The sequence below is a fragment of the Prionailurus viverrinus genome, chromosome B4 (assembly GCF_022837055.1).
Source record: "Prionailurus viverrinus isolate Anna chromosome B4, UM_Priviv_1.0, whole genome shotgun sequence".
NCBI lineage: Eukaryota > Metazoa > Chordata > Mammalia > Carnivora > Felidae > Prionailurus > Prionailurus viverrinus.
Genome location: NC_062567.1, coordinates 138,797,724 through 138,820,436, shown reverse-complemented (window position 1 = coordinate 138,820,436; position 22,713 = coordinate 138,797,724). Strand labels below are relative to the sequence as shown.

Below are 22,713 nucleotides of genomic sequence, written 5' to 3'. Positions count from 1 at the left end.
TGGAGGCACTTGAGGACGAGTCCCCTCTTCTGGGAGGAACAGCAGCCTCACAAGCCCTGGGAGTGTATCCAGCAGAGGGTCCGGGGAGCTCAGCGAGGGGCTTGTGGGGGGGCGGAGCAGGGGGCCAGGCAGGGGCACCGGGCTCAGATCCGAGGTGCAGGGACCCGTGAGTGCCCAGGACAGTCTCCCTCTGGCTGCTGGTGGGACCGGTGGGTGCAGAGGAGACAGCTGGGTCCAGGTGGGGGGGATGGTGGTCTGGGCCCCACCCACAGGGAGCTGGCTTGGCGAGGGGAGGATCCCGGGCACAAGGCGACATCAAAGTGGACCCTAGAACCCGACTTCAGTTTCTTGGCTGCTGGAGATGCTTCCTGAAGTGGGAGGCCCGGGGGAGGGGGGCAGGTTTCGGGGAAGGAACCTCGGTTTTGCAAGGTGGGGTTTGAGAAGCCCATCAGACATGGAGAGCTGAGGGTGAGGGCAGCTGGGTGTGAGTGGAGGCCGCACTGGGCCCCAGCCGAGGTCCCACATGGGGACAGGACGGGGTAGGACTTAGCCCCTTCGACCCAGCGGCTGTGAGGAGGGGAAAAAATCCTGGAGAAAAAGGGAGGAGGAGTAAGGGGAGAGCGGGGGCCCGGCGGGGGCAGGGTACGCAGCGCGGGGAAACGGGGTCACTGCGCACTCAGCCAGGCCCCGCGGCCACCTCGGTGCCGCCCGGCTGAGGGAGGGGTTGGGGGAAGAGGGGGTGAGGGGGCAGCTGAGCGGTGGGGGAGGGGCCCGCAGCGGGCTCAGAGGAGGGGTTTGCTCGGGAAGGGAGGCGAGCAGGGAGAGGGGGCAGCCTCTGGCGACCCCCGCGCCTGCGCCCAGACCCTTCCAGCCCACAAGTTCCCACGGGAAGACTGTTCCGGGGCCTCGGGAAGCGTTCCGTGAAAACTGTCCTTGCTGAGCTGACTTCGAGAGCTGGGGGGACAGAAGCAGAGGACCCCAGAGCCAGCAATGCCCGCGGCGCGGGGCAGGGGCCTCGGTGCTGAATGCGCCCTGGTGCTTGGGGTCACGGCACCGTGGGCTGCGCAGAGCAGACCCGCCGGGGCTGGTGGAACCCAGGACAAGGTCCTGTCCTCCGGCTGGAGCTCGGGGCCGGTGGGGGCAGCTTGGGGGGAGGGGAGAGACGCAGATCCCGCCCCAAAGACCTGCTCCTGGAGGGAGGGTCCCTGCGTACAGACAGCCCCCAGCCTGGCCCGGGAAGCCCCGAGAAGTCCGACGGAAAACCCCGGGGAGGTGGGGGCACGGCTACTTCTCCGTCCCCACCCCACCCACGGCAGGGCCCTGGGGCTCTCAGCCAGCCCCCCCCCAACGCCCCACTCCCTGCCCCACTGGAGTTCCTGGTACACCAGCGACCCTGGGCCGCATTGCCCGCAGGTGCTTTTCTGGCCTGACCTTTGTCCCTGCTCATCCCTCTTTCTGTGTCCCAGAGGGGAGAGGGTCTGGGCGCTGAAGGGCCCACCGGCAGACGGCAGCCCCAGCGGGGGTGGGGGTGGGAGGGATGTTGCTTAAGACACGGGCAAACAGGCCGTCCCCAGAGGGCGGGAGGTGCCCAATGGCCAGGACACAGGTATTCCACCTCTGGGGAAACACCCGGACCCCTCTCCCCCTTGCAGCTCCGGGGTGGGGGTGGGGGGCGGTTTTAGGCTCAGGCCACAGGTAAGACAGTGCATGCCAAGGAGAGATCCCAGCATCTGAGGCTGAGGCAGGCAGTGAGGGTGGCCAAGGGCCCAAGCCACTGCCCCTCCCTCATCCCCCCGGGGCTGCAGATGGGGCCCTGCTCCTGCTCCCCCTTGTCCCACCTCCAGGGCCTGCTGGACTGGGCTGCCCACCCCTGCCCTCCCACCCCTGGGCTGCCGTGCCCCGGGGACCACTCCGTCCCATTCTGGAGAGGGCACCCCGGTTGGCTCAGCCCTTCCATCTGAGCAGAGCCCTCCTGCCACCTCCTGGGTCAGTGCCCTTGGGGTCCGGCCGTCGGGGTTCTGCTCCTCACCAGGGGGCCATGGGCAGGGCCGCCGGGGTCAAGGCATCCAGTCTGGTCTGCTCCTCTGACCTTGGCAGGTTTTGGGGGAACTGGAGATTGGGGGGGGGGGGACACATCAGCAGCCTCCAGGGAGATAACGGTGGCCAGAAAATGGGGGTGGTGACAGCGGGGTGAAGAAGGGCACGGAAGGCCGAGTACAGCATCACACAGAAAACAGGTGTTGGTGGAAAAGGAGTTGAGCTGACTCCCTGGCTTTTACAAATGCACCATCGTGACGTGGGATATTGATATCAGGGGCAAACTGTTGGGGCCCCCTTCACAGCCCTTCTGCACATCTAGCACTGTCCCAAACTAGAAAGTGTATTTGGACCGGGGGTGGAGCAGGCGATGCGGCCACCAGTAGCCACGTCTCCACGGATCCAAGGGGCAGGAGTGGGCCCGGCTTGTAGTCTCCATGTCCCCACCTGTGCTACCAGAGGCAAGTGCCGGGGCTCCGTTCTGAGCCCCCCAGCTGTCCGTGCTTCCTGGGTCCGCGGAAGGCCAGCTCTCCCGGAAGGGAGCAGAGGGCCGCCGCTCCTCGCTGCCACGTGTGGGGGCCGTGGCGCACAGGCCCCGCGCAGCGCGGTGCCCCGGGGCCCCAGCCACCCCGCCGCACCCCTGCCGGCACTCTCCCCAACTCCGCCCTGGGGCGTCACGGCCCACCCGTCACAGTGAGGTCCGCAGCCTGGACGTCCAGCCGCCTCCCCCCGGTGCCCAGTTCAGACGCCCCCTGTCCACGGGCCCCTCCGTCAGGCAGCGGTCTGGTGGGGGTAGGAGCCGCGGAGGGGGGAGGCCAGCCTGGACAGGGAGTGTTCACGTGCTCTCAGCGGCCCTTGTTCCGCGTATTCCCGTGGCCCACAAGGCCCTGAGCACACCTGCAGGTTTCCTGATTCCTCTGGGGCCCCCCACACCCTTCCTCAACGTCTAACCTAAAGTGTAGTTTGCCGATGTCTCACAGTCTGGGTTGTGGCCCCGGCCTCAGAATGCAGGCTCCCCGAAGGCAGGGTGCTTCCCCATTTTCTTTCATTCACGAACCCCAGCACCTAATCAGTGCCTAGGAGGTACTCAACCAAGGTTCGCCTAAAGAATGAACTGGGGGGTAGGGGTGCCTGGGTGGCTCCGTCGGTTGAGCGTCTGACTTCAGCCCAAGTCATGATCTCACAGCTTGTGAGTTCGAGCCCCATGTCGAGCCCCATGTCAGGCTCTGCATCGGGCTCTGCGCTGACAGCTGGGAGCCTGGAGCCTGGAGCCTGGAGCCTGGAGCCTGCTTCGGATTCTGTGTCTCCCTCCCTCTCTGCCCCTCCCCCACTCGCATTCGGTCTCTGTCTCTCTCAAAAATAAACAAACATTAAAATTTTTAAGAATAAAAAAAGAACGAACTGGGGAGGGGGGAGGGCGCTGGGGAGCTTCCGGCACCAGCAGCGGAAGTTGGGAAGTAGTTGGCTCGGGGCGGTCTGTCGGGTCCGGGTCCCACAGTTTACTGACTGACCACTGAATGCAAGGCCTTGGGCTGGGCTTTTGCGGAGCCAGCACACGAGGACACGGAGGAGGAATGGGGGACTGTGGCACCCCCAGGCCCCTGCAGAGAGTGAGGGGCCGGGTGACTCTCCTGGCCCTTCGGGGCTGGGTTCAGGGGGCGGGACAGCAAGTGGCCGGGCTGACCTGTCACCCTCTCTCGTTCTGTCCTCAGGGCTTCGCCTGCAAGAACCGAGTGAACCGTGAGTACATCTCAGGCAGAGGGGGACTGGCTGCCTTTCCAGCCCTCATCCACCCAGGTCACCAGGGCCCCCTGTCCCCTCCCAGGGGCCAGAGCAGGGAGGCCTTCCTGCTCTGCACGGGCCTTCCCTGCCTGCCTCACAGGACAGAGCGTCTCCCGGATGTCCCTGCCCACCACCTGGCGCACATGGGCAAGGCCCCCAGCTCACAACAGCGGTGTGCCTGCAGACACAAGTCGCCCCTTCCTACTTCGTTGGACGAGGCCACTTTCCAAAAGGGCCACGCAAGTTGCCGCCCCAGCAGGAGTATCTGGAAACCTCCAATTCCTCTTGTCAGCTTTTCCAGTTTTGTCCAATGCAGAATGGCCCCCATTTAAATATAGCTTCGTTGTCAGTCACGGCCTTGGCCGCATGGGTGTGGTCCGGCGTGTCCCTGGGGTGCCCCTCCCACCAGAGCGCGTCCCCGCCCGTTGACCCGTAAGGCCGCTCACGAGTTTTCCAGTTTAACGCGGTCTCATTTACCAGTCTCCTCTTAATGGGTTTTGTGGATCTGGGGGGATCTTTCAAAAAATTCTTCCCGGTCCTGAGGGGGTGACACCGTCTCCCTGTTTCCTGCTTTGCTGTGTTTCTAAAGGTTTTCGGGTGTCGTTTTCCTTTAGCTCTTTAATTCCCTGGGGTCTGTTTGCCGTCGGGGCTCCATCAGCGGCCCGACCACTTACCGCTCAGGTTGTGCGCTTCTGCGCTTCCAGCGGCGGGGAGGGGGTGGCTGCCTCTGATCCCAGCTGGTTCCCGACGACGGAGCGAGTCTCCCTCGTTCCTTCCTTTCCTCACCTGTGCCGCGAGATGCGGTGGCGGTGCGCGCCCGCGTCCCTGAACCCGCAGGTGCAAACTGGACGGTGGGGGTGACACGGAGGCGTGGCCCCGCGTGAGCTGGCTTACCTGCGGCTGCGCCCCCGATGGCGGGGGGTGGGGGGGGGGGGTGGGGGTGGGGTGGGGACGGGGGCACAAAGCCCAGGGCTTTGGGCTGGGCTTTTGCGGAGCCAGCACACGTGGACACGGAGGAGGAATGGGGGACTGTGGCACCCCCAGGCACCGGGCCTCCCAGCCATTGATGACCCCCCGCGGGAAGGCGCACCTGCCCCCTACCCCGGCCCCTAGACCCGCGGTGGGAGTGGGAAGGCGCACCTGTTTCCCCCACCCCCCACCCCCAGACCCGCGGCGGGAGCCGGGTGTCGGCGCCCCCCCCCCGGTGCCAGGACCCCTCGTGAGACGGCCCCACACCGGGGAGCTTGAGGTGCCCTCGAGGCCGAACAGAGAACAGAGCGAGGACCGCAGAGGACGTGGACGGGGCGGGGGGCGGGGGGGAAACCGTCACCCCGCTTCCAAACGCTGCACCAACACGACAGGAGAGGGCGCTCTGTGGCCGGAGCTGCGCCTCCTGCGGGAAACTCAGGAAAACTGGTGTCAGGGACAGAGGCCAGACCCCTCACGGTGACATAAAAGGGTACAAGGAATAGAACAACGTCCCAACGGACAATGGAGGTGCACCAGAAAGGCACGCAAACCGTAAACTTTTATTTCAAAGTTAGAAATTCTCGGAAGCGAGGTGACAGCACACAGAATGAGAAATAAAGGAAAAATAATTTTAGAAATGAAGACTTACAGTAGAAGAATCTGCGTGAACAGACCCGATATTAAACACCCAGAAGGGATACAAGGTGAAAAGGGGAAATTTACAAAAATAAAGAACTGAAAGAGAGGTTAAAATGATGTGTGAATAGATGGTGTGTGTCGTAGGTTGGCAGAGAATGTCCAAAATACGGCTGATGTGCATTTCTTCTTTCTGAAGAAGCAAACCAAGGCCACAGAACAGATACTAAGCACTACGCTTCCCGGAAGATTTCAAAAAGTTTTTTTCTTGAAACTAGCTATTGAAAAGGCAAACCATGAACCCAAGAATATGGATTCTGAATATCTAACACCAAAACGTATTCTAGTAAGATTACTGGATCATAAAGAGAAAGAGAGAAATCTTCTGGGCAGGTAGGCAAAAAGAGTAGACAACTTACAGTGGAAAGAAAAGTATATTAGATCAGACTTTTCATCGTTTTCCACCAGAAGGACAGTCAAACTGTAACGCATGGTGCAGTGAATATTACCACAATGTTGTATTCCAATCATCAGACTTGCTAAGGGACTGGATCTTAATGATCCCAAACTCAAAAAAGTAAAGACAATTATGTGACCCAGTAGAGGTGCGGTGGACACATCAGCCATATTGTAATGTATAAATGTGTCAGATCAATGGGTTGTGTATCTTAAATTTACACAATGTTGTGCGTCAAGTATATTTCAATAAAACAGCCAACGTTCATGTACAGCACAACAAGCAGGGACACCCGGAATATTTCCCCCAGGGGCCCCTATGAGGCACCTGCTAGGAATCTGTTCCCATGAGGAACAGCCAAGCCGCCTGATGAGACGAACGTGGGAATTAGGTGTATAAATTACATACGCGGCTATTTGCGAGACTGAGACTGTATGTTACAAGACAGTGTGGAATGTCACGGCTTTATGTTCTGATGATGTAGGTAGGGAACAACCATGAAAAGTAGGGAAAGATGAGAAAAGTATATGCCAAGACATGTTTTTAACCATTTCTCATCATCCTGACTGTTGGTGCCGTGACTAAGACTTGCGCCTGTAATGTTGTTTAAATTTTTTTTTTTTCAATGTTTATTTACTTTTGGGACAGAGAGAGACAGAGCATGAACGGGGGAAGGGCAGAGAGAGAGGGAGACACAGAATCGGAAACAGGCTCCAGGCTCTGAGCCATCAGCCCAGAGCCCGACGCGGGGCTCGAACTCACAGACCGCGAGATCGTGACCTGGCTGAAGTCGGACGCTTAACCGACTGCGCCACCCAGGCGCCCCTGTAATGTTGTTTGCATACAGCCAACGACAGTTAGGACGGGTTTGCCTTGTATTATCTCGTGTCCCTGAGCATCCACATTTCAGCATGGAAGAAAGGAGAGGCAGATGTCATATAGAAAAGGTGAAGTAAAACCTTTACTCTGAATTGGTGACATAACTATGACCTCGTGAGTCATACTTACATTTATATAAATATATTGCCACTCTTTCCACAGAAAAATTCTAGAACCAGTGACCAACGCATAGCCATGAGCCTCCCTAGTGCCCAGACTGTGGTCTTAAAATACCATTTCCCACCAGAAGGAACCAGGCAGGGCTTGTGAGGGAAGGGGCTGATTCCCAGTCTGGGGCAGAATGAGTATGGAAGAACCATACTGGTTCTGCTGGGACATCTTGTCATAGCAGAGAGCAAGGAAGCTATCAAACTGTGGTGCTTGTCAAAGGTACTTGGGAGACATCCTGAAGACCCTATTAGCCAAGTGGATATTATTTGAGCTTTAAAAAAAGAACAAGAATTGCAATAAATTGCAACCCATGTGTAAACCCATGTATTCATAATGATACTGTTAAAAAAAAAAAAAGGAACTCTTCATCCTCTCTGGAGGACAGGGAATCAATTCATCATCTTGAAAACTGGGAAAATAAAGGAAAGAATCAAGCCTTGATTCTGCCTCGTGCGAATGCCACCTTGGAGTAAGTAGGTAATTCCAGCTCATAAGTGGAAACAAAACCGTAGAATTCGATCACCGTTTTGCATCTCCCAGTGACAGAAGTGCTGGTGACAGCTAGCGCTGTCACAACGTCACATGCGGCCGAGGTCCAGACACAGCATGCCTCCTTGTGATGGCATTCAACACCAGCTCTAGCCTGCTAAAGATCTAGACCCTGAGAGCAACCAGACCTCTGGGTCCTGCTGCTGATTTGCCAGGAATACAAGGGCCTCAAGACGGGTGCTGGGCTGCACCCCTGAGGGCGCCTGGCCGGGAGGCTGATTCGGCAAAGGGGAGGAGACATGTAGACAGACTGGATAAGCCAAGTTTGACAAACGGACAAGCCTCAGGTATAGTGTGTGAAGAGTGTGATCAAACCATAAAGAAATGCAAAATCGTTACTACGGAAGTCAGCGTGCTGGTTCTGGAGTGAACGACGGGGTTTGATTGGCTGGGGACTGGCTGTCTGGTGATGATCAGGCCATCTGCTCTGTAATAATTCACAAAGCTGTTTTTTGGGGTGAGCTTTTAGGTATCTAAATTTCATTTTTACATTAAAAAGCTTTAAAAAAAAGGGTCCTAATATTTTATACGCTCTCACTCCTCCAATATGAATTTTTGATTAGTTGTCAAATTTACTGAAAATATCAGTAGGTATTTTCCAATGTGTGTATTTTTTAATATTACCAAACAATTAACTCAGTTCCATGTTACCTGGACCATCAGTTTAGCCTCAGAGCCCCCAGGTTAGAGGGGCTTACCTCATTAACATAAACTCAGGTGTGGTTGAAAGTGGTTTGTTATAAAGGACCAAAGACACCTTCCAGGCTCTTATCTCTTGGGAAATTCCAAGGGTTTTAGGATCTCTGCACCAGATAATGGGCACAGACCAATATATATTTATTATTAGTTACAACATTACACATTTTGATAGGAATTGCATTGAATTTATTACTTAATTTGAAACAGAAATGACATCAGATTTGAGTCTTCCAACCATGAACATGGTATGCCTTTCCAAAACATTTATTTATGGTCTTTAGAGGCAGAAGGATACTGTAAACGGTTTCCTTATTTTATTGTATTTTCAGGTTGGTTTTGCTTGTGTAGAGAAATGCTGTTTTTGTATATTGATCTTGTGTCCAACACATTTGTTAAAAACTCTTTGTTATTTCAGGGATGCCTGGGTGGCTCAGTTGGGTAAGCACCCGACTCTAGATTTCACTCAGGTCATGATCTCACAGTTCATGAATTCGACCCCCACGTTGGGCTCAGTGCTGGCAGCATGGAGCCTGCTTAGGATTCTCCTCTCTTCCCTCTCTCTGCCCCTCCCCAGCTCTCTCTCTCTCTCTCTCTCTCTCTCTCAAAAAACAAAACAAAACAAAACACCTCTGTTATTTCTAATAAATTTCCCGTTGAGTCTCTTAAGTTTTATGTATAAGTAATTGCATATTCTACAAATGATGACAGTTTATAAACGTGTGATTTTTGTTTGTTTCTGGTCTTATGGCCCTGGCTCCAATCACCAAGACAATGTTAAATGGGGAACCCTTGTCTTAGTTCTGATATTTATGGCAACGACTCCCAAGGCTTACCATCAAATATTAGGTGTATGAGGCCTTTGAAGTAGACGGCCTTGATCTAGACAAGGAGGTGCCTTCCTTTTCCTAGTTTTTTAAACATTCTTTTTAAACTTTGTGCGTCTGTGAAGATAATCATATAGTTTTCCTCCTTTAATCTTTTAATGAGGTGAATTGTCCTGATAGATTTCCTCATGTTGACCACACTTACAGTCCTGAAACAAATCCTATCTGGTCATGTCTACTAAATTATTAAATCAGGTTGCTAAAATTTTATTTAGGATTTGCAACCATGTTCATAAGGGAGACTTTTACTTTATTGTGTGAGCCTTTTCAGAGCTAGCTGTGGCCTCTGTCCTGCCCCTTCCCTCCCCTTCTGGGACGCCCTCAGACTCATCTTGGCCATTTTACTTCTTTCTCCACATTTCTTCATGTGTCTGCTGTGTTCCCCCCACACCACACCCCCACCTTTTTTCTCTCTGCCGCCCTCTGGATCATTTGCTGTGATCATTCACCTCTCTAAGTCTCTGTTTGCTGAGGTCCAGTCCGCTCTTAAAATCGTTTGTTGCATTTTTAATTTCTATTTCTGTGGGCTTCATTTCTAGAAATTCTGTTTGTTTCTTTGGAATGTGCTTGGTCCCTCTTTGTAGTTTTCCCCACTGCACGTTTTTTCAAGCTTGTCTCAGCATGGTTGGTCTGTAGCTCACATCCGAGGTACCTGTCACCGGAAGGCTCTGGGGGGTTGTCCAAAGCCTGTTTCTGCTGGTTCTCCCTCTTGGCACTTTGTTTTCTGGCCTATTTATCTTTAAATATGTCTGCTCCCGCCTGGATGGCTCAGTCAGTTAAGCATCCAACACTTGATTTTGGCTCAGGTCATGATCTCATGGTTCATGAGTTCAAGCCCCCATGTGGGGCTCTGCGCTGACAGGGAGGAGCCTGCTTGGGGTTCTCTCTCTCTGCCCCTCCCCCACGTGTGCTCACTGCCTCTAGGGCTCTCTCTCTCTCTCTCTCTCTCTCTCTCTCTATCTCTCTCTCAAGGTAAATAAACTTAGAAAATAATTTGTGTGCTCAATGCCCTTGAGAAATGTTTCTTGGCATTCTCCAAGGCCTAGGATGAAGGGGCTTCTCCAGACCAGATTCACGTCTGTTTCCGAGCGACGGTCAGGGCCATCGGGACCATTTTGAATTGAAAAACAGGTTGAGGTCTCGAGGACCTTCCTAGACATGCAAACCAGGGCTGGGAACCAGCACCCTAACCCACCAGAGGTTGCGGGAAGCTCTCTCTTCCTCCCTGCCTGCTCAGACCAGCCACCGCCGCACGGGACCAAGGGTTGGGGTGTCCCTCCCGGCTCCCCCCCCCCCCAGGGCGACACGGGGGCAGCTCTGTGATGCCCTCAGCAGACGTGGCTTCCTGTGCACTGCATCCCTCTGCCCTTTCTCAGGCTGCGGCCTGAGGATCCTGATTCTTTCATCACCTTTCACAAGCTTTGGGGAGGCTTTTTATATGTACGGCTTTTCGTCCAGCACTCACTGTCTTCAGCAGCAGGCTGGCCCAAAGGGCCGGGTCCACCGCGTCGCGGGAAGCGAACCCCCGCTCGTTTTTAAACACACAGAAGCTTTCTTTCTCCTCCTCTTCCTTTGTCAATATGCGTTTGAATTCACCATCATGTTTGATCAACTCCTGTGTTCCCTGTTCCCTTTTGTAACCTTCTTCTTCCCTTTGGGGTCCTATTTCTGCTTTTTAAAATACATCTGTTAGGCCTTCTTCTAGTAAGGCCCTGCGGCAGTTCTGAAAACCGTTTAGAGACCACGTGTGTTTACTTGTCCCTGGGTCTTCGTGATAGACTTGGGGTTCACGATGATATCCACAGAATGACTGTCTTGTTTCCCGGTTTTGCACCACAAATAGTCTAGCATGCCTGTATCTCTTCGCCTTTCCTCTAGATACTCTCTCCCCATTTTGTCAGCTAACTGGGGACAAGAGCCTACTCTTAGACATTTTATTTTCAATAAGCAGCTGTCCGGGGGTGCCTGGGTGGCTCGGTCAGTTAAGCGTCCGACTTCTGCTCGGGTCATGATCTCAAAGTTCGTGGGTTCGAGACCCACATCGGGCTCTGTGCTGATGGCTCGGAGCCTGGAGCCTGCTTCGGATTCTGTGTCTCCTTCTCTCTCTGCCCTTCCCCCACTTGTGCTCTGTCTCTCAAAAATGAATAAATGTAAAAAAATTTTTTTTTAAATAAGCAGCTTTCCATCCATATAGTTCACTATTTTCCACGCTGACCACGAACCTTTCTTTTCAATGGCTCTGCCTTTTTTTTTTTTAAGATTTTATTTTTCAGTAATCTCTACACCCAGTGTGGGATTCGAACTCCCAACCTCCAGATCAAGAGTCACGCGCTCCTCCAACTGAGCCAGGCGCCCCAAGCCTTTTTAAAAAAATTATTGCTTTATTTTTCCCACTTTTGGTCTTGTATAAATTAAAAATTTTTTAAATGTTTATTTATTTTTGAGAGAGAGAGTGAGTGGGGGAGGGGCAGAGAGAGAGAGAGACACACACACAGAATGCAAAGCAGGCTCCAGGCTCTGAGCCCCGAGCTGTCAGCACAGAGCCCGACACGGGGCTCAAACCCACGAACTGCAAGATCATGACCTGAGCTGAAGTCGGACAGCTAACTGACTGAGCCACCCAGGCGCCCCATGGTCTTGTACAAATTTAAACTGGGTTGGGAGAAACCCGCTCTTCTGGGGCCCAGCTCAGCACGACATCTCGCCAAGGACACCACCTGCCTCTTGTGCATACTGTAGACGAACAGGAAGGAGGAAATTGCTTTACGGCGTTATTGACATACAGCCGACCTAAAACAAACTGTATATATTTTAAATATCCAGTTTGCTAAGGTTTTACGTGAAGCCTGTGAAACCATTACCTCCGTCAGGATAATGGACAACCACATATTTGCTTTCTTTCCATAGCGATTAGCTCACATTTTCTCAAATTTTAGACGCATGGAATCAGGCAGCGGGTACTCTTGTGTCTGGATTCTTTCGCTCTGCGTAATCATATCTAGATTCATCCGTGTGTGGCGTGTGTCAAAAGCCCGTTGCACTGGATGGCTACACCACGGTCTGGTTGCCCACTCACCTGCTGATGAACATTTGTGCTGTCTCCAGGTTTTGGCTTCTAAAAACGAAACCACAATCGACATTCATGGGCAAGCCTTTCTCATCACTCCGGGGTGAATATCAAGGCATGGAACGTCTGCATCGTATACTAGAAGGTGCATACTTACCTTCTCAAAAATTGCCAAATCGTTTTGTAAAGTGGTTGTGACAGTTTCTGTTCCTGCCAGCAGTGTGTGAGGATTCTTATCCCTGGGCATCCTTGTCTACGCTTGGTGTGGTCAGTCCTTTCCATCTGAGCCATTCTACAAGGTAACACTAGCTCATTGTGGCTTAAGTTTGCATTTCCCTAAGGTCTGTCGATGTTGAGCATTTCCTCACAGGCTTCTTTCCCACTTTTATCTTCCGTGGTGAAGAATCTGTTCAATATTGCTCTTTCCTGGGTTGTTGGTTTCCTTGTTATTAAATCTGGAGAGCTCTTCGCAGGTTCTGAATACGAGTTCCTTACCAGGTATGTGGTTTGCAAGTATTTTCCCTCAGTCGGCGACTCGTCTTTTCATTCTCTTACCAGCATCTTTGAAAGATGAATCTTTGGCAGGCATCCAAATGTTTTTATACGTTGTTTTCTCATTTTCATTCAGTTCACAGTAATTTCTTATTTCCCTTTTCATGTCTTCTTTGTCCCAAGGGTTATGTAGAAGTGTATTGTTTAGTTTTCAAATATTGGGAAATTTTCCAGAAATACTTTATTGATTTCTAATTCCATTTTGATCAGAGAAGATGGTTTGATCTGAATCCTTTTGAAGGTACTAAGACTTTTATGTGCCAAAATATAGTCTCTCTTGATAAATGTTCCATTTGAAAAGCATGCAGACTCTGCTGTCGTCGGTGGGGTGTTCTGTAAATGCCAATCAAGTCAAGCCGGTAGGTTGTGCTATACAAGGTCACTCTATTCTTTCCGGTTTTCCGCCTGCTAGTTCTGTCAAGTATAGAGGAAAGACTATTGCAGCCAACTATAGTTGTGGGCTTGTCTCTTCCCCCCTGTAGTTTTATCAGTTTTGTTTTATGCACTGTGAAACTATGATATTATGTGCATAATATCAATTCCGGATGTTGTGTCCTCCTGATGAATGGTTCCCTCTATTACTGTGAAATGAATATCCTTATCTCTGATAATATCCCATTCTTTGCCATGAAATCCATGTTGTCTGGTAACAGCTAGTCCAGCTTTCTTTTGATTAGCCTTAGCATGTTGTGTCTTTTTGCATTTGTGTCTTTCTATTTAATTTTTTTTTTTTTTCAACTTTTATTTATTTTTGGGACAGAGAGAGACAGAGCATGAACGGGGGAGGGGCAGAGAGAGAGGGAGACACAGAACCGGAAACAGGCTCCAGGCTCTGAGCCATCAGCCCAGAGCCTGACGCGGGGCTCGAACCCACGGACCGCGAGATCGTGACCTGGCTGAAGTCGGACGCTTAACCGACTGCGCCACCCAGGCGCCCCTGTGTCTTTCTATTTAAAGTGTATATCTTATAAGCAGTTTACAGTTGGGTCTTGCTTTTCTGTACAGTCTGAAAATCTTTGCCTACCTGTGGTATTAAACATTTACGCTTAATATGATTATTGAGATGGTTAGGTTTTTTTAAATTTTTTAAATGTTTTTATTTATTTTTGAGACAGAGAGAGACAGAGCACGAGCAGGGGAGGGGCAGACAGAGAGGGAGACACAGAATCCGAAGCGGGCTCCAGTCTCCGAGCTGTCAGAGCACAGCCCTATGCGGGGCTCGAACTCACCGTGAGATCATGACCTGAGCTGAAGCCGGATGCTCAACCGATTGGGCCACCCAGGTGCCCCGAGATGGTTAGGTTTAATTGATCTTCTTCCTATTTGTGTTTTGTTCCATCTCTTCTTCATTAACCTTTTCTTGTTCTGCCTTATTAGTTATTTCTGTGTGTGTGTGTGTGTGTGTGTGTGTGTGTGTGTGTGTGATTTCATTTTATCTTCTTAGTTGACTTATTAGTTCAAACTGTTATTTTAGTGATTGCTTTGGTGGTTTTTTGTTTTGCTTTTTGGATTTTTTTTTTTTTGGCACTTATAATATACATCTTTAACTCCTTCGAGTCTCCCTTCAAGTGATAATGCAGCACCTCACAAATAGCCTACGATCCTACCCTTGGCAGCTCCACTTCTGCCCTCTGGGCATTTGTGCTGTTGTAGTCACACCTTCTCCCCCTCATGATTTTTTTCATCTTTCTTACACTTGGCACTCACCAAGCTTCCTGGATCTGCGAGTTTACAGTTTTCATCAAGTTGGGAGATATCTATCACTTCTTCAAGATTTTGTTTCATTCCCCCTTCCTCTGGGGATTCCAATTACACGTGCATTAAGTCACTGAAGTTGTCCTGCCAATGCTTCTACTGTTATACCATCATCATCATTATCTCTTTCCATTTACTTTTGGATACTTTCTATTGCCATGTTAGGTTCCCCGGTCTTCTTTTTTTTTAAATATCTCATCTGCTATTAATCCCATTTGATGTATTTTTTCATCCCAGACATTATAGTCTTTCTCTAGAAGTTGGATTTGAGATCTATCTACGTATCTATCTGATCTTCCATATCTATAATTAACTTTTTGAACATACGGAATACAGTTATAATAATTGTTTTAATGTTCTTGACTAACGATTCTAATACCTGTATCAGTTTCAGTTAATCGATTCTTCTCATTATAGATTGTATTTTCCTGGTTCCTTGCATGTCTTGTAATTTTTTATTGGATGGCAGACATCGTGAATTTTACCCTGTGATGTGCTGGATATGTATTTTTGTTCGTACAAATATTGTTGAGGCTTTCCTGGAATACAGTTAAGTTGCTTGCATACAGCTTAAACTTTTTGGGGTCTTGCTTTTAAGACACGTTGGGCGGGATGAGAGCAGCAATCAGTCTGAGGCTAATTATCCCCTATTGAGGCAAGACTCGCGTATGTGGCACCCACCCAGTGCCTGGCTGAGAACAGGAACTATTCTCGGCCCCGCACGAGTGCAGGACACTCTTCCCTCAGATCCTCTGGGCCGGTTCCTCCCCTGCCTCCGGTAGTTCCCTCACATGCGTGTGCTGACCTGTGCCTGGCAGGGTGGACGTTCTTCACGGTTCTCTCCGAAGCCTTCTCTCCTGTCTCACGCTCCGTCCTGCCAGGGCTGGTGCTTTGGGCGGCCCAGGCTCTCTGCCCGTTTCCTCGACTCAGGGAGAGTGCCAGGCTCCCCTGGATCCCCTCCCTCCACCACAGCCTGAAAACGCTCTCAAGACACTGGCGCATGTGCGGAACTCACGTATGTGTCCCCTGTGTCAAGGACATCGCTCTCCTTCTTTTCCTCGTGTCATGTCGTGAAACCACCGCTCCACACATTTTGTCTGGTTTTCCAGGCTGTGTCAGCAGGAGGGTAAACCTCACCACCGTGACTCCATCTTGGCCCCAGTGGGATCCACGGAGCTGGACTTCTTTCCCATGAACGTATTCAGACCTCATGGAGTCTGTTTCTGAAGCCAGTCAGTATGGGCCCTGTCGAGTGACAGGCTCCACGGTGCCTTACCTACCACAGCATGTTTGCCCGTGCCCCCGTGGTCGGGCCACTGCCCTCCTGCAAAGACCTGCCTTCTCCATGGACCATCTGCTTGCATTCCATCTGGAGAAGGTCCCTGAGCAGAAGCAGCCTGTGGCCCCAGGCTTGGGGACAGATGGCTGCTCTGTGCCTTCAGGTCAGCGCCTCAGGCCTCGAGCGCTAGGGCCTTTGAGGAGCGTCCGTTCCCGCCTCAGTCTCACCGCAGAGGCGTCTGGTCGCCATCTTCCTCCCCTCCCCCTTGATTTGCACGTCAGCGCCTCAGCCTGGTCTGACAGGCTGTGGTGCCTGCACTTCCCCTGAGTTCTGTCCCCGGTGACGTCCTCCTCATATGCCCCGTGGGGACCCTGGGGGTTCTGAGCCCCCGAAGCACCCACCGAGCACACGCACCTTCCCCTTCCTGGACACATGGTCCCACCTCGGGGTTACTCCCTCCACCTCACGTGGCACCAGGCCTGAACGGCATCTCTCATGCCTGCAGACGAGCCACAGCCCTGCACACAGGAGGGCACCCGGGCCGCTGACTCTGGGGGGCACAGGCCTCCCCAGGGCTCCACGGCTCGTGTGGAACTAACTCCACTGTCCCCCAAGTCCCCAGCTGCAAGCCCGGCCAAGTGAAGGCCACGACTGCTGCTCAGCCCCAGGGCCTGCCCCAGCCCCAGCCCCGCCAAGGCCTCCGGGCCAGTCCTGCCTGCACTAGGGCAGCCGCTGGCCTGTGAACAGAGCCCGAGGCTGCATGACATCGGGGTCATGACCCAGGGGCCCCTAGCAGGCCTTTTCTGTTGCTCATCTTTGAAGACGGGCGATGGGGCTTGCCAGCTTATGGGAAGGCAGGCTCCATTCACCCCTGCACCCCAGGCAGGGCAGCAGCTACCCACACTCAGGTGTGGCCTGCTCCCGGGCCTGGCCCCACTCCTGATCCCCAATAGACAGTTGGCTCAGGGGCGGGTCCACTACTCACTGGGGGCCAGCTCCCTGATGGCTCTGGGGCGAGATGGTGAGGACCCCTCCCCAGACATGCAGCCCGAGGGCTCCCCCCAGGCCGGGCCACCCACACAGCCTAACCGGGGTGCTGGGGGGAGAGCCCTGTGGCACTCACCCTCATCTCCCCTCCTCAGGGAATATTCTTAGCAGCTTCTGCCGGCAGTCCCCTTCGTCCATGTCCAGGTCCATCCTGGAGGCCCTGACGCTCTCCACTGCCATGAGGTGTGCCCCCCACGACGGTTGCTCCCTGCTCCTGCGTGTGCAGGCCTCCCTCACGCTGCACGGTGAGAGGCCTCGGGGTGTGCTGACTGTGATGGGGGTGGGCTCCGGGCTCCTTTAGCCCCCACCATCCGACGGGCCCGGTGGGGCAGGGCGGCCCCGCTAGCTGCACGTCGCAGAGAGAGGAGAGGAGGACAGGATTCACCGCCCCGTCTGACAAGCCCTGCCCGGTCCCTCCCTTCACCCAGAGAGCCTGCGGGGCCTGGAGGCCTGCTCCATGAGCCTCGACACCCAGGAGACCCAGTGTCAGAGCGTGCGGGTCTCAAGGGCCTCCCGCCGACTTCATGTGGGGCAGCAGGTGAGGCCAGGGCCTGACCCACACCTGCCGGGCCACCCAGCCCAAGCCTTTGTCAGGCAGGTGCAGCTGTCCCGGGGCTGCCCCCCCTTCCTCGACACCTGACCGACCCGATGCCCAAGGAACGGGCACCCCTTCTGCGGGGCTCCGGCTGTGCCAGGCGGGGCTGGCCTGGCCAGGGGTGGGTAGGTGGAGACCCCAGGTGCGCCTGGCTCACACCTGCACCTGCCCAGCTCCAGGTGCACTTTGAATGCTTCGAAGTAAGCGTGGCCCAGAGCCTCTACGTCACCCTGAGGACAGTGCCCCACTTCTGTGGGGTCCGGCTGGACCAACAATACCATGTGGAAGGTGAGAGCCCCTGGGGCGGGCCCCGCACGGCTGCCTGCCGCTGGCGTCTAGGGACCGACTCGGGGTGGGACACGCGAGGCAGGGGGCAGGGCCCCATGCTGCACAGCTCCCAGCAAGCGCCTTGGCTTAGCTCCGGGGTCACGGCCTCCCTGGAGAGGCGGGACTTCTTTCTGTGGAGCACATGGGCAGAGGCCCACCCGGGTGTGCGGCTCCTGGGGACAGAGTGGCCGGGCCCACCATTGCCTATGCGTTTGCAGACTGCAGAGACCAAGACGTGGGGAGGAACCTGCCCTTCTGCTTTGGTGAGGCCCCCTCCCCGGGTGGGACCACAGCCCCGCAGCCCCTGGGAAGCCCCGCGGGTTGCTGCGGGCACCCACCGCCCTCCCACCGGGATCTTCTGCCCGCCCCACTTGGGAAATCACGATGGGTCCCCAGGTGCCTAGGGCTGGCAGGGGTCACCACCTCGAGGCTCTCAGGACAGGTGGGGACCTGTGTCCAGTGACCTCTAGTCCCAGCGTGCCCTCCACCTGCCGCCCGCCCCCCTTTTTGTAGCCGGGAAGTTCTCGTACTGGGTAGACCGCGGCCGCAAGGTCATTCTGGTACAGGTGCCCGAGGCTCCCGCGGACTCCGACTACTACGTGCGGCTCTGCCTCAAGTGGTTCACCTGTGAGGACGTGGGTGCCCCAGTGCGGGTGAGCCCGGCCTCGGACACCGCCTCCGGGCCCAGACCGAGTTCCGCCCCACACCCGAGCCCGGGCTCCACCCGCCCCGGGGCCGCGCCCCCACAAGCCCCAGGCCCCACCCACCCCGGGCCGTCACGCCCCGCCCCGTCCCAGCCCAGGCCACGCCCACCCACTGGGCCCCCAGCCCCTGAGCCCTCCACTCCGCTGCAGGTGGCGGTGAACAGGGTCTCCCGCGCCGTCTCTCTGCCCTACAGCCAAGAGCTGCCGTGCCTGTGCCTTGAGGTCAGTGAGCGTGTGGCCTTCACTGCTGGGAGGAGACGAGGGAAGGGCAGGACCTGCGCTGACCCCGGCCCCTCCCGCAGGGCTGGTCTGCGACCCCTGACGCAGTGCGGATGCAGGCCTGTCCCTTCGAAAATGGCAAGTGCCCCGTGGTGTGGAGTAGGGGGCGGGAGAGGTGAGCGCGTCCAAGGTGCCTGGCAGGGTGGGGGCCGGGCCGGCCCAGGTCCTTGAGCGTGCCTCGGGCAACACGTAGCCGAAGGGGTGTCCCAAGCAAGCCCTTTCAGTGGCAGAATCTGCAGACATGGGTGTGCCCGCGTGCGCGCGCCCAGCGTACACGTGTGCACGAGCCCCGGCCCTGCTCACTCGGAAGAAGAAGCAAGTGTTGTCGAGAGCGGCTCTCTGGGGGGTGGAAGAGTGTTACCCTGCGCTGGGCTCTGCTCCCTGACACCGCACAGGCACACACACACACACACACACACACACACACACACACACTTGGCCAGGGCCCAGAGACCCGCAGGGAAACTGCACCTGAGTCTCGACGTGGCCCAGCAGTCCCTTAAGCAGGTGCTGGGCTCAGCTGACTAGAGCCCCCGGGGAGGGTCCCTGCAGACACAGAGGCACTGTGGGACGCCATCCGCTACCACCCCGGAAGCCAGGCACTGAGCTGGGAGCCCGCCTGCCCCGTGAGCGGCCACGTGAGCCTGTGCTGGCGCCCGGAGCCAGGGGCCCTCTGCCACGAGCTGGAGCACTCCGGCCGGTCGGCACAGGGCAGGGTGAGTGGCCACCGGGAGGGGTGGGGGTGGGCACGGATGGCCAGGGCCTGACCCGAGCCCCCCCACAGGTGCAGTACCCGCTGGTGGACACACAGCCCCAGCTCTGCCTGAAGGTGAGTGGGCCGGCGCCAGCCTGGCACTTAGGGAGAGGCAGCAGGGAGGCTGGCAGAGGGGTCGGCAGAGGGATGGGGGGGGGGGGGCGTGGGGGCGGGGACGTGCAGCCACACTCACTCCAGACCTTGCCCGGCCCTGGGGTCCAGCCTCCCAGTGACCCCTCTGCCCCCCACCCTGGTCTGACAGCGGGTGCAGCTGAATGGTTCTGCGGGAAGGAGGCCCAGCCTGCCCGAGGCCCCGGCCACCCCCCACCTGCCACAGCTCACCCCTCATGTCCTCTCTGCAGTTCTCCACCAGCCGGGGCTTCTGGGTGAGGTGCCCTTTCGAACGACTAGGCTTCCCAGGTGAGCTCTCCATGGGGCCGCAGGGCAGGGAGGGTGCCTGGGCCTTTTGCTGTGTGGTTGCAGCAAATAGCGCCCTTTTCTGCGCTCCGAGAGATGCCTCGTGGCCAGGCAGGCAGGATGACAGGGTGCCGGGTCAGTGAGAAGGGGAGTGGAAGTGGCGGCGGGGGGGGGGGGGGTGCTGCTGGGCCTCAACCCTCCACCCCACAGCCTGGAAGATGACTGTCCAGCCAGCCGCGTCTCAGGGCCACCTCCGGGTCACCTTCTTCTCGCCCAGTGCTGCCAGCTTCAAGGTGCACCTGTGTCACCAAAAGAAGATATGGCCCCCTGCCTGCCACCCAGCGATCCAGGCCACGCCTCTCCCTCCAGCCTCAGTGAGCCAGGCAGGGTGGGCACCTTCCTGGGGAAGGTGGTTGACCCCTTGGCTTCCCTGGAGACCGCCTGGTGTGGAGGGGTGCAAGGCTGCTCTGCTGTGTGTGACACCTGTGTCCCTGTGCCATGGCGACACACTACGGCCGGTCTTGCCCCCACCCCCACTTCCCGCGACCTGCCCCTCTCCCAACCCAGGGTGGCTTCATGGCTGACTCCGCGGTTGCCTTCGTGGACATCCCCAGGGACGAGGCTTGTGTCCCCAGCACCTGCATCCAGGTGGGTGGTGCTGCCCCACCCCGCCCCCACCCACCTGCTCCAGTCCCAGACCTGTTTCCCTGCCATCAGCCCACAGGGGAACTCCTGCCCCCCAAAGCTCCTCTCCAGGCTGTCGCTCTGGGGGACACGGTTGGGGTGCAGGGAGGGGGCCGCGGGCTGACCGAGCCGCCCCCCCTCCACCTGCAGGGCTGGAGGACCGATGTGCACTTCTCCACCCCCCAGCAGCTGTGTGATCTTCAATGCAGTGAGTGCCGGGCCTGGGCCTCGACCCCGGGGGTGCGGGGGCAGTGGACGCTCACGGGCCGCAGGAGGCCGGGGCTGGACCCCATCCTCAGCTCGGAGCCGGTCGCTGGCTCTTACTCTCAGGGCGGGGCTGGTGTGCACTGCTCGGGAGACCGGGCGCCAGTGGGGGACAGAGGGGCCACCTGCCTTGGAGTCAGGCCAGGCTTCTGAGCCAGGGCGAAGCCAGGCCGGATGGGAGGTAGGGGCCCGGCCCCACCCCCACCCCCGAGGTCCGTCCTTGGGCACCCGCGGTACAGCTTCCTCCTCCCTGCGTGTCCACCATCCCCGGCCGGGGTTCTGGTTCCAACTGTCGGGGACCTCGGGACGTCCATCAGCCCTCCTTCACCCACCCAAGCCGCTTAGGCCCAGACTCCTGGGATCTCGGGCTTAGCGAGAGGCAGAGCGAACCGTGTAGGTCCTGGGTGTGACCCAGGAGGGTGGCCTCTGCCTGTGGGGCCTAAGAAGGGCACCGGGCTGTTAAGTGGGAGCGGGCATCGCCACCTGCATGTGTGGAAGCCCTCTGGCTGCTGACGGAGAGTGGACGGCAGGAGCCCTGGAGGGAGAGGGAGATGGGAAGGGGCGGGCTCGCACCCAGGCCTCCGGGCGGCTCGCACCCTTCCCAAAGCCGGTGGCCTGGCCAGGGCCTCTTAACACCCGTGTCTTCCAACCCCTCCCAGCCCCCAGAGGAGCTTTTCAGTCGAGTCTGGGCCCCCGTTCCTCAGCCAAGATCCCCTCCAGCAGATCACAGGCCAAAGGGGCGACGGTCACCCCTGAGGGCCCGTATCTGGGGCGGGGCTCCACCGCCTGCCAGCCAGGTGACCTGGGAGCTGACCCCAGCCACTGCCAGAACCTCCATGCCACACCGGGTGAGTCCCAGGGTCCCAGGGACCGGCCTGTGAGCAGAGAGACCGGGCTGCTTTGGGGGTCTAAGTGGACTGCCCCCGAAGAAAGGACGGGCAGCCTGGAAAGGCCTGGAAGGGCCTAGAAGGGCCTGCCCAGTGAGCCCGGAGCATTTGGAGCCCACGGCTCCCTCTCCTTCCCCTGGCCACACAGCTGAGGGTGAGCTGGAGGAGGCTGTGCCCCCAGACAAGGTTGGTATTGTGTAGACTGAACCAGCACTCCCGTCCCTCTCTTTCCAGCTGCCACCCAGGGGACAGCGGACTGAGGCCAGGAGCCTCACGGAGCACAAGCAGGTGCCCTGGCTGAATGCTGGGGTGCAGAGGGCTCACATCTGGGGCTCCGAGCCTCTCGCAGCAAAAGCCAGGCCTCAGAACTTAGAAGTGGCTCGCCTGCACACGGGCTGTGGGGCCGGCTACCTTGCGTCTCCCCAGCCGCGCACAGCTCCCTGGGGGCCCTCAAGCGGGGCGGGGAGCTTTGGGTCAGATGAAGGGCCCTCAGCCCCTCCCTGAACCCCCTGCTGAAGGCCACGGAATGGCTGGGTGGGCTGCCCTCTCTCCTGGATGGCCTGGCCTCTGACCTGTCCCGTCTCAGCTTGGTGCAGGCTCCCTCCGGACCACCCGGGGTCACGGCCACCATCCCTGGCCCCTGCCTGAGCGCTGGAGAGCAGAGCGCGACCCCACACTTGCTACGGCTGACCAGGCTCCGTTGGCTCAGGACCACCCCCATCCCCTGCCCAGAGCGCTCCCATATTGACTGTCCACATGCTAGCAGGGCGGCCCCCCACTGCCCAGGCGGGGCCTCCGCCCGGCCCCCTGCACCCACCCTCCCAGAGCTCAGGTCACCTTGTGCAGCCCAGCCAGTCGGGCCAAGGCTGGCCACTTCCTCTGGCCTCAGGGGCCACCCGCCGGGATGTGCCCTTCTCAGAAGTGTCATTAAGGGCCACTGTGTGCCATCTGTGCTCAAGGACCACAGAGGGACCCTTGGCCTTGCAGCGTGATTTCCACACCCAGGCCAGGGGTCGCCCAGCGGCCGGCCCGGCAGATG

At 56.7% G+C, this 22,713-nt stretch overlaps 1 protein-coding gene across 13 annotated transcripts in view; it reads left to right on the top strand.

Annotated features, from left to right (window-relative positions):
* Positions 1 to 22,069, top strand: part of LOC125170125 (putative interleukin-17 receptor E-like) — a 96,356-nt gene extending 74,287 nt beyond the window's left edge. For 8 of the 13 annotated variants that reach the window (XM_047866338.1, XM_047866337.1, XM_047866343.1 and 5 more), the window contains 15 exons: positions 3,750 to 3,777; positions 16,859 to 17,008; positions 17,192 to 17,301; positions 17,532 to 17,646; positions 17,904 to 17,948; positions 18,199 to 18,611; positions 18,692 to 18,746; positions 19,221 to 19,384; positions 19,453 to 19,497; positions 19,785 to 19,842; positions 20,050 to 20,213; positions 20,407 to 20,487; positions 20,674 to 20,731; positions 21,447 to 21,635; positions 21,909 to 22,069. In XM_047866338.1, coding sequence (XP_047722294.1) covers positions 3,750 to 3,777; positions 16,859 to 17,008; positions 17,192 to 17,301; positions 17,532 to 17,646; positions 17,904 to 17,948; positions 18,199 to 18,611; positions 18,692 to 18,746; positions 19,221 to 19,384; positions 19,453 to 19,497; positions 19,785 to 19,842; positions 20,050 to 20,213; positions 20,407 to 20,487; positions 20,674 to 20,731; positions 21,447 to 21,635; positions 21,909 to 21,934 — 1,701 coding nt within the window. In that variant the 3' untranslated portion in view covers positions 21,935 to 22,069. Of the gene's footprint in view, positions 1 to 3,749; positions 3,778 to 3,862; positions 4,177 to 16,858; positions 17,009 to 17,191; positions 17,302 to 17,531; positions 17,647 to 17,903; positions 17,949 to 18,198; positions 18,612 to 18,691; positions 18,747 to 19,220; positions 19,385 to 19,452; positions 19,498 to 19,784; positions 19,843 to 20,049; positions 20,214 to 20,406; positions 20,488 to 20,673; positions 20,732 to 21,446; positions 21,636 to 21,908 lie in introns of those variants that run through there. The other 5 variants (XM_047866339.1, XM_047866350.1, XM_047866346.1 and 2 more) reach the window with 3 other exon arrangements.
* The last annotated feature ends 644 nt before the right edge of the window (positions 22,070 to 22,713 follow it).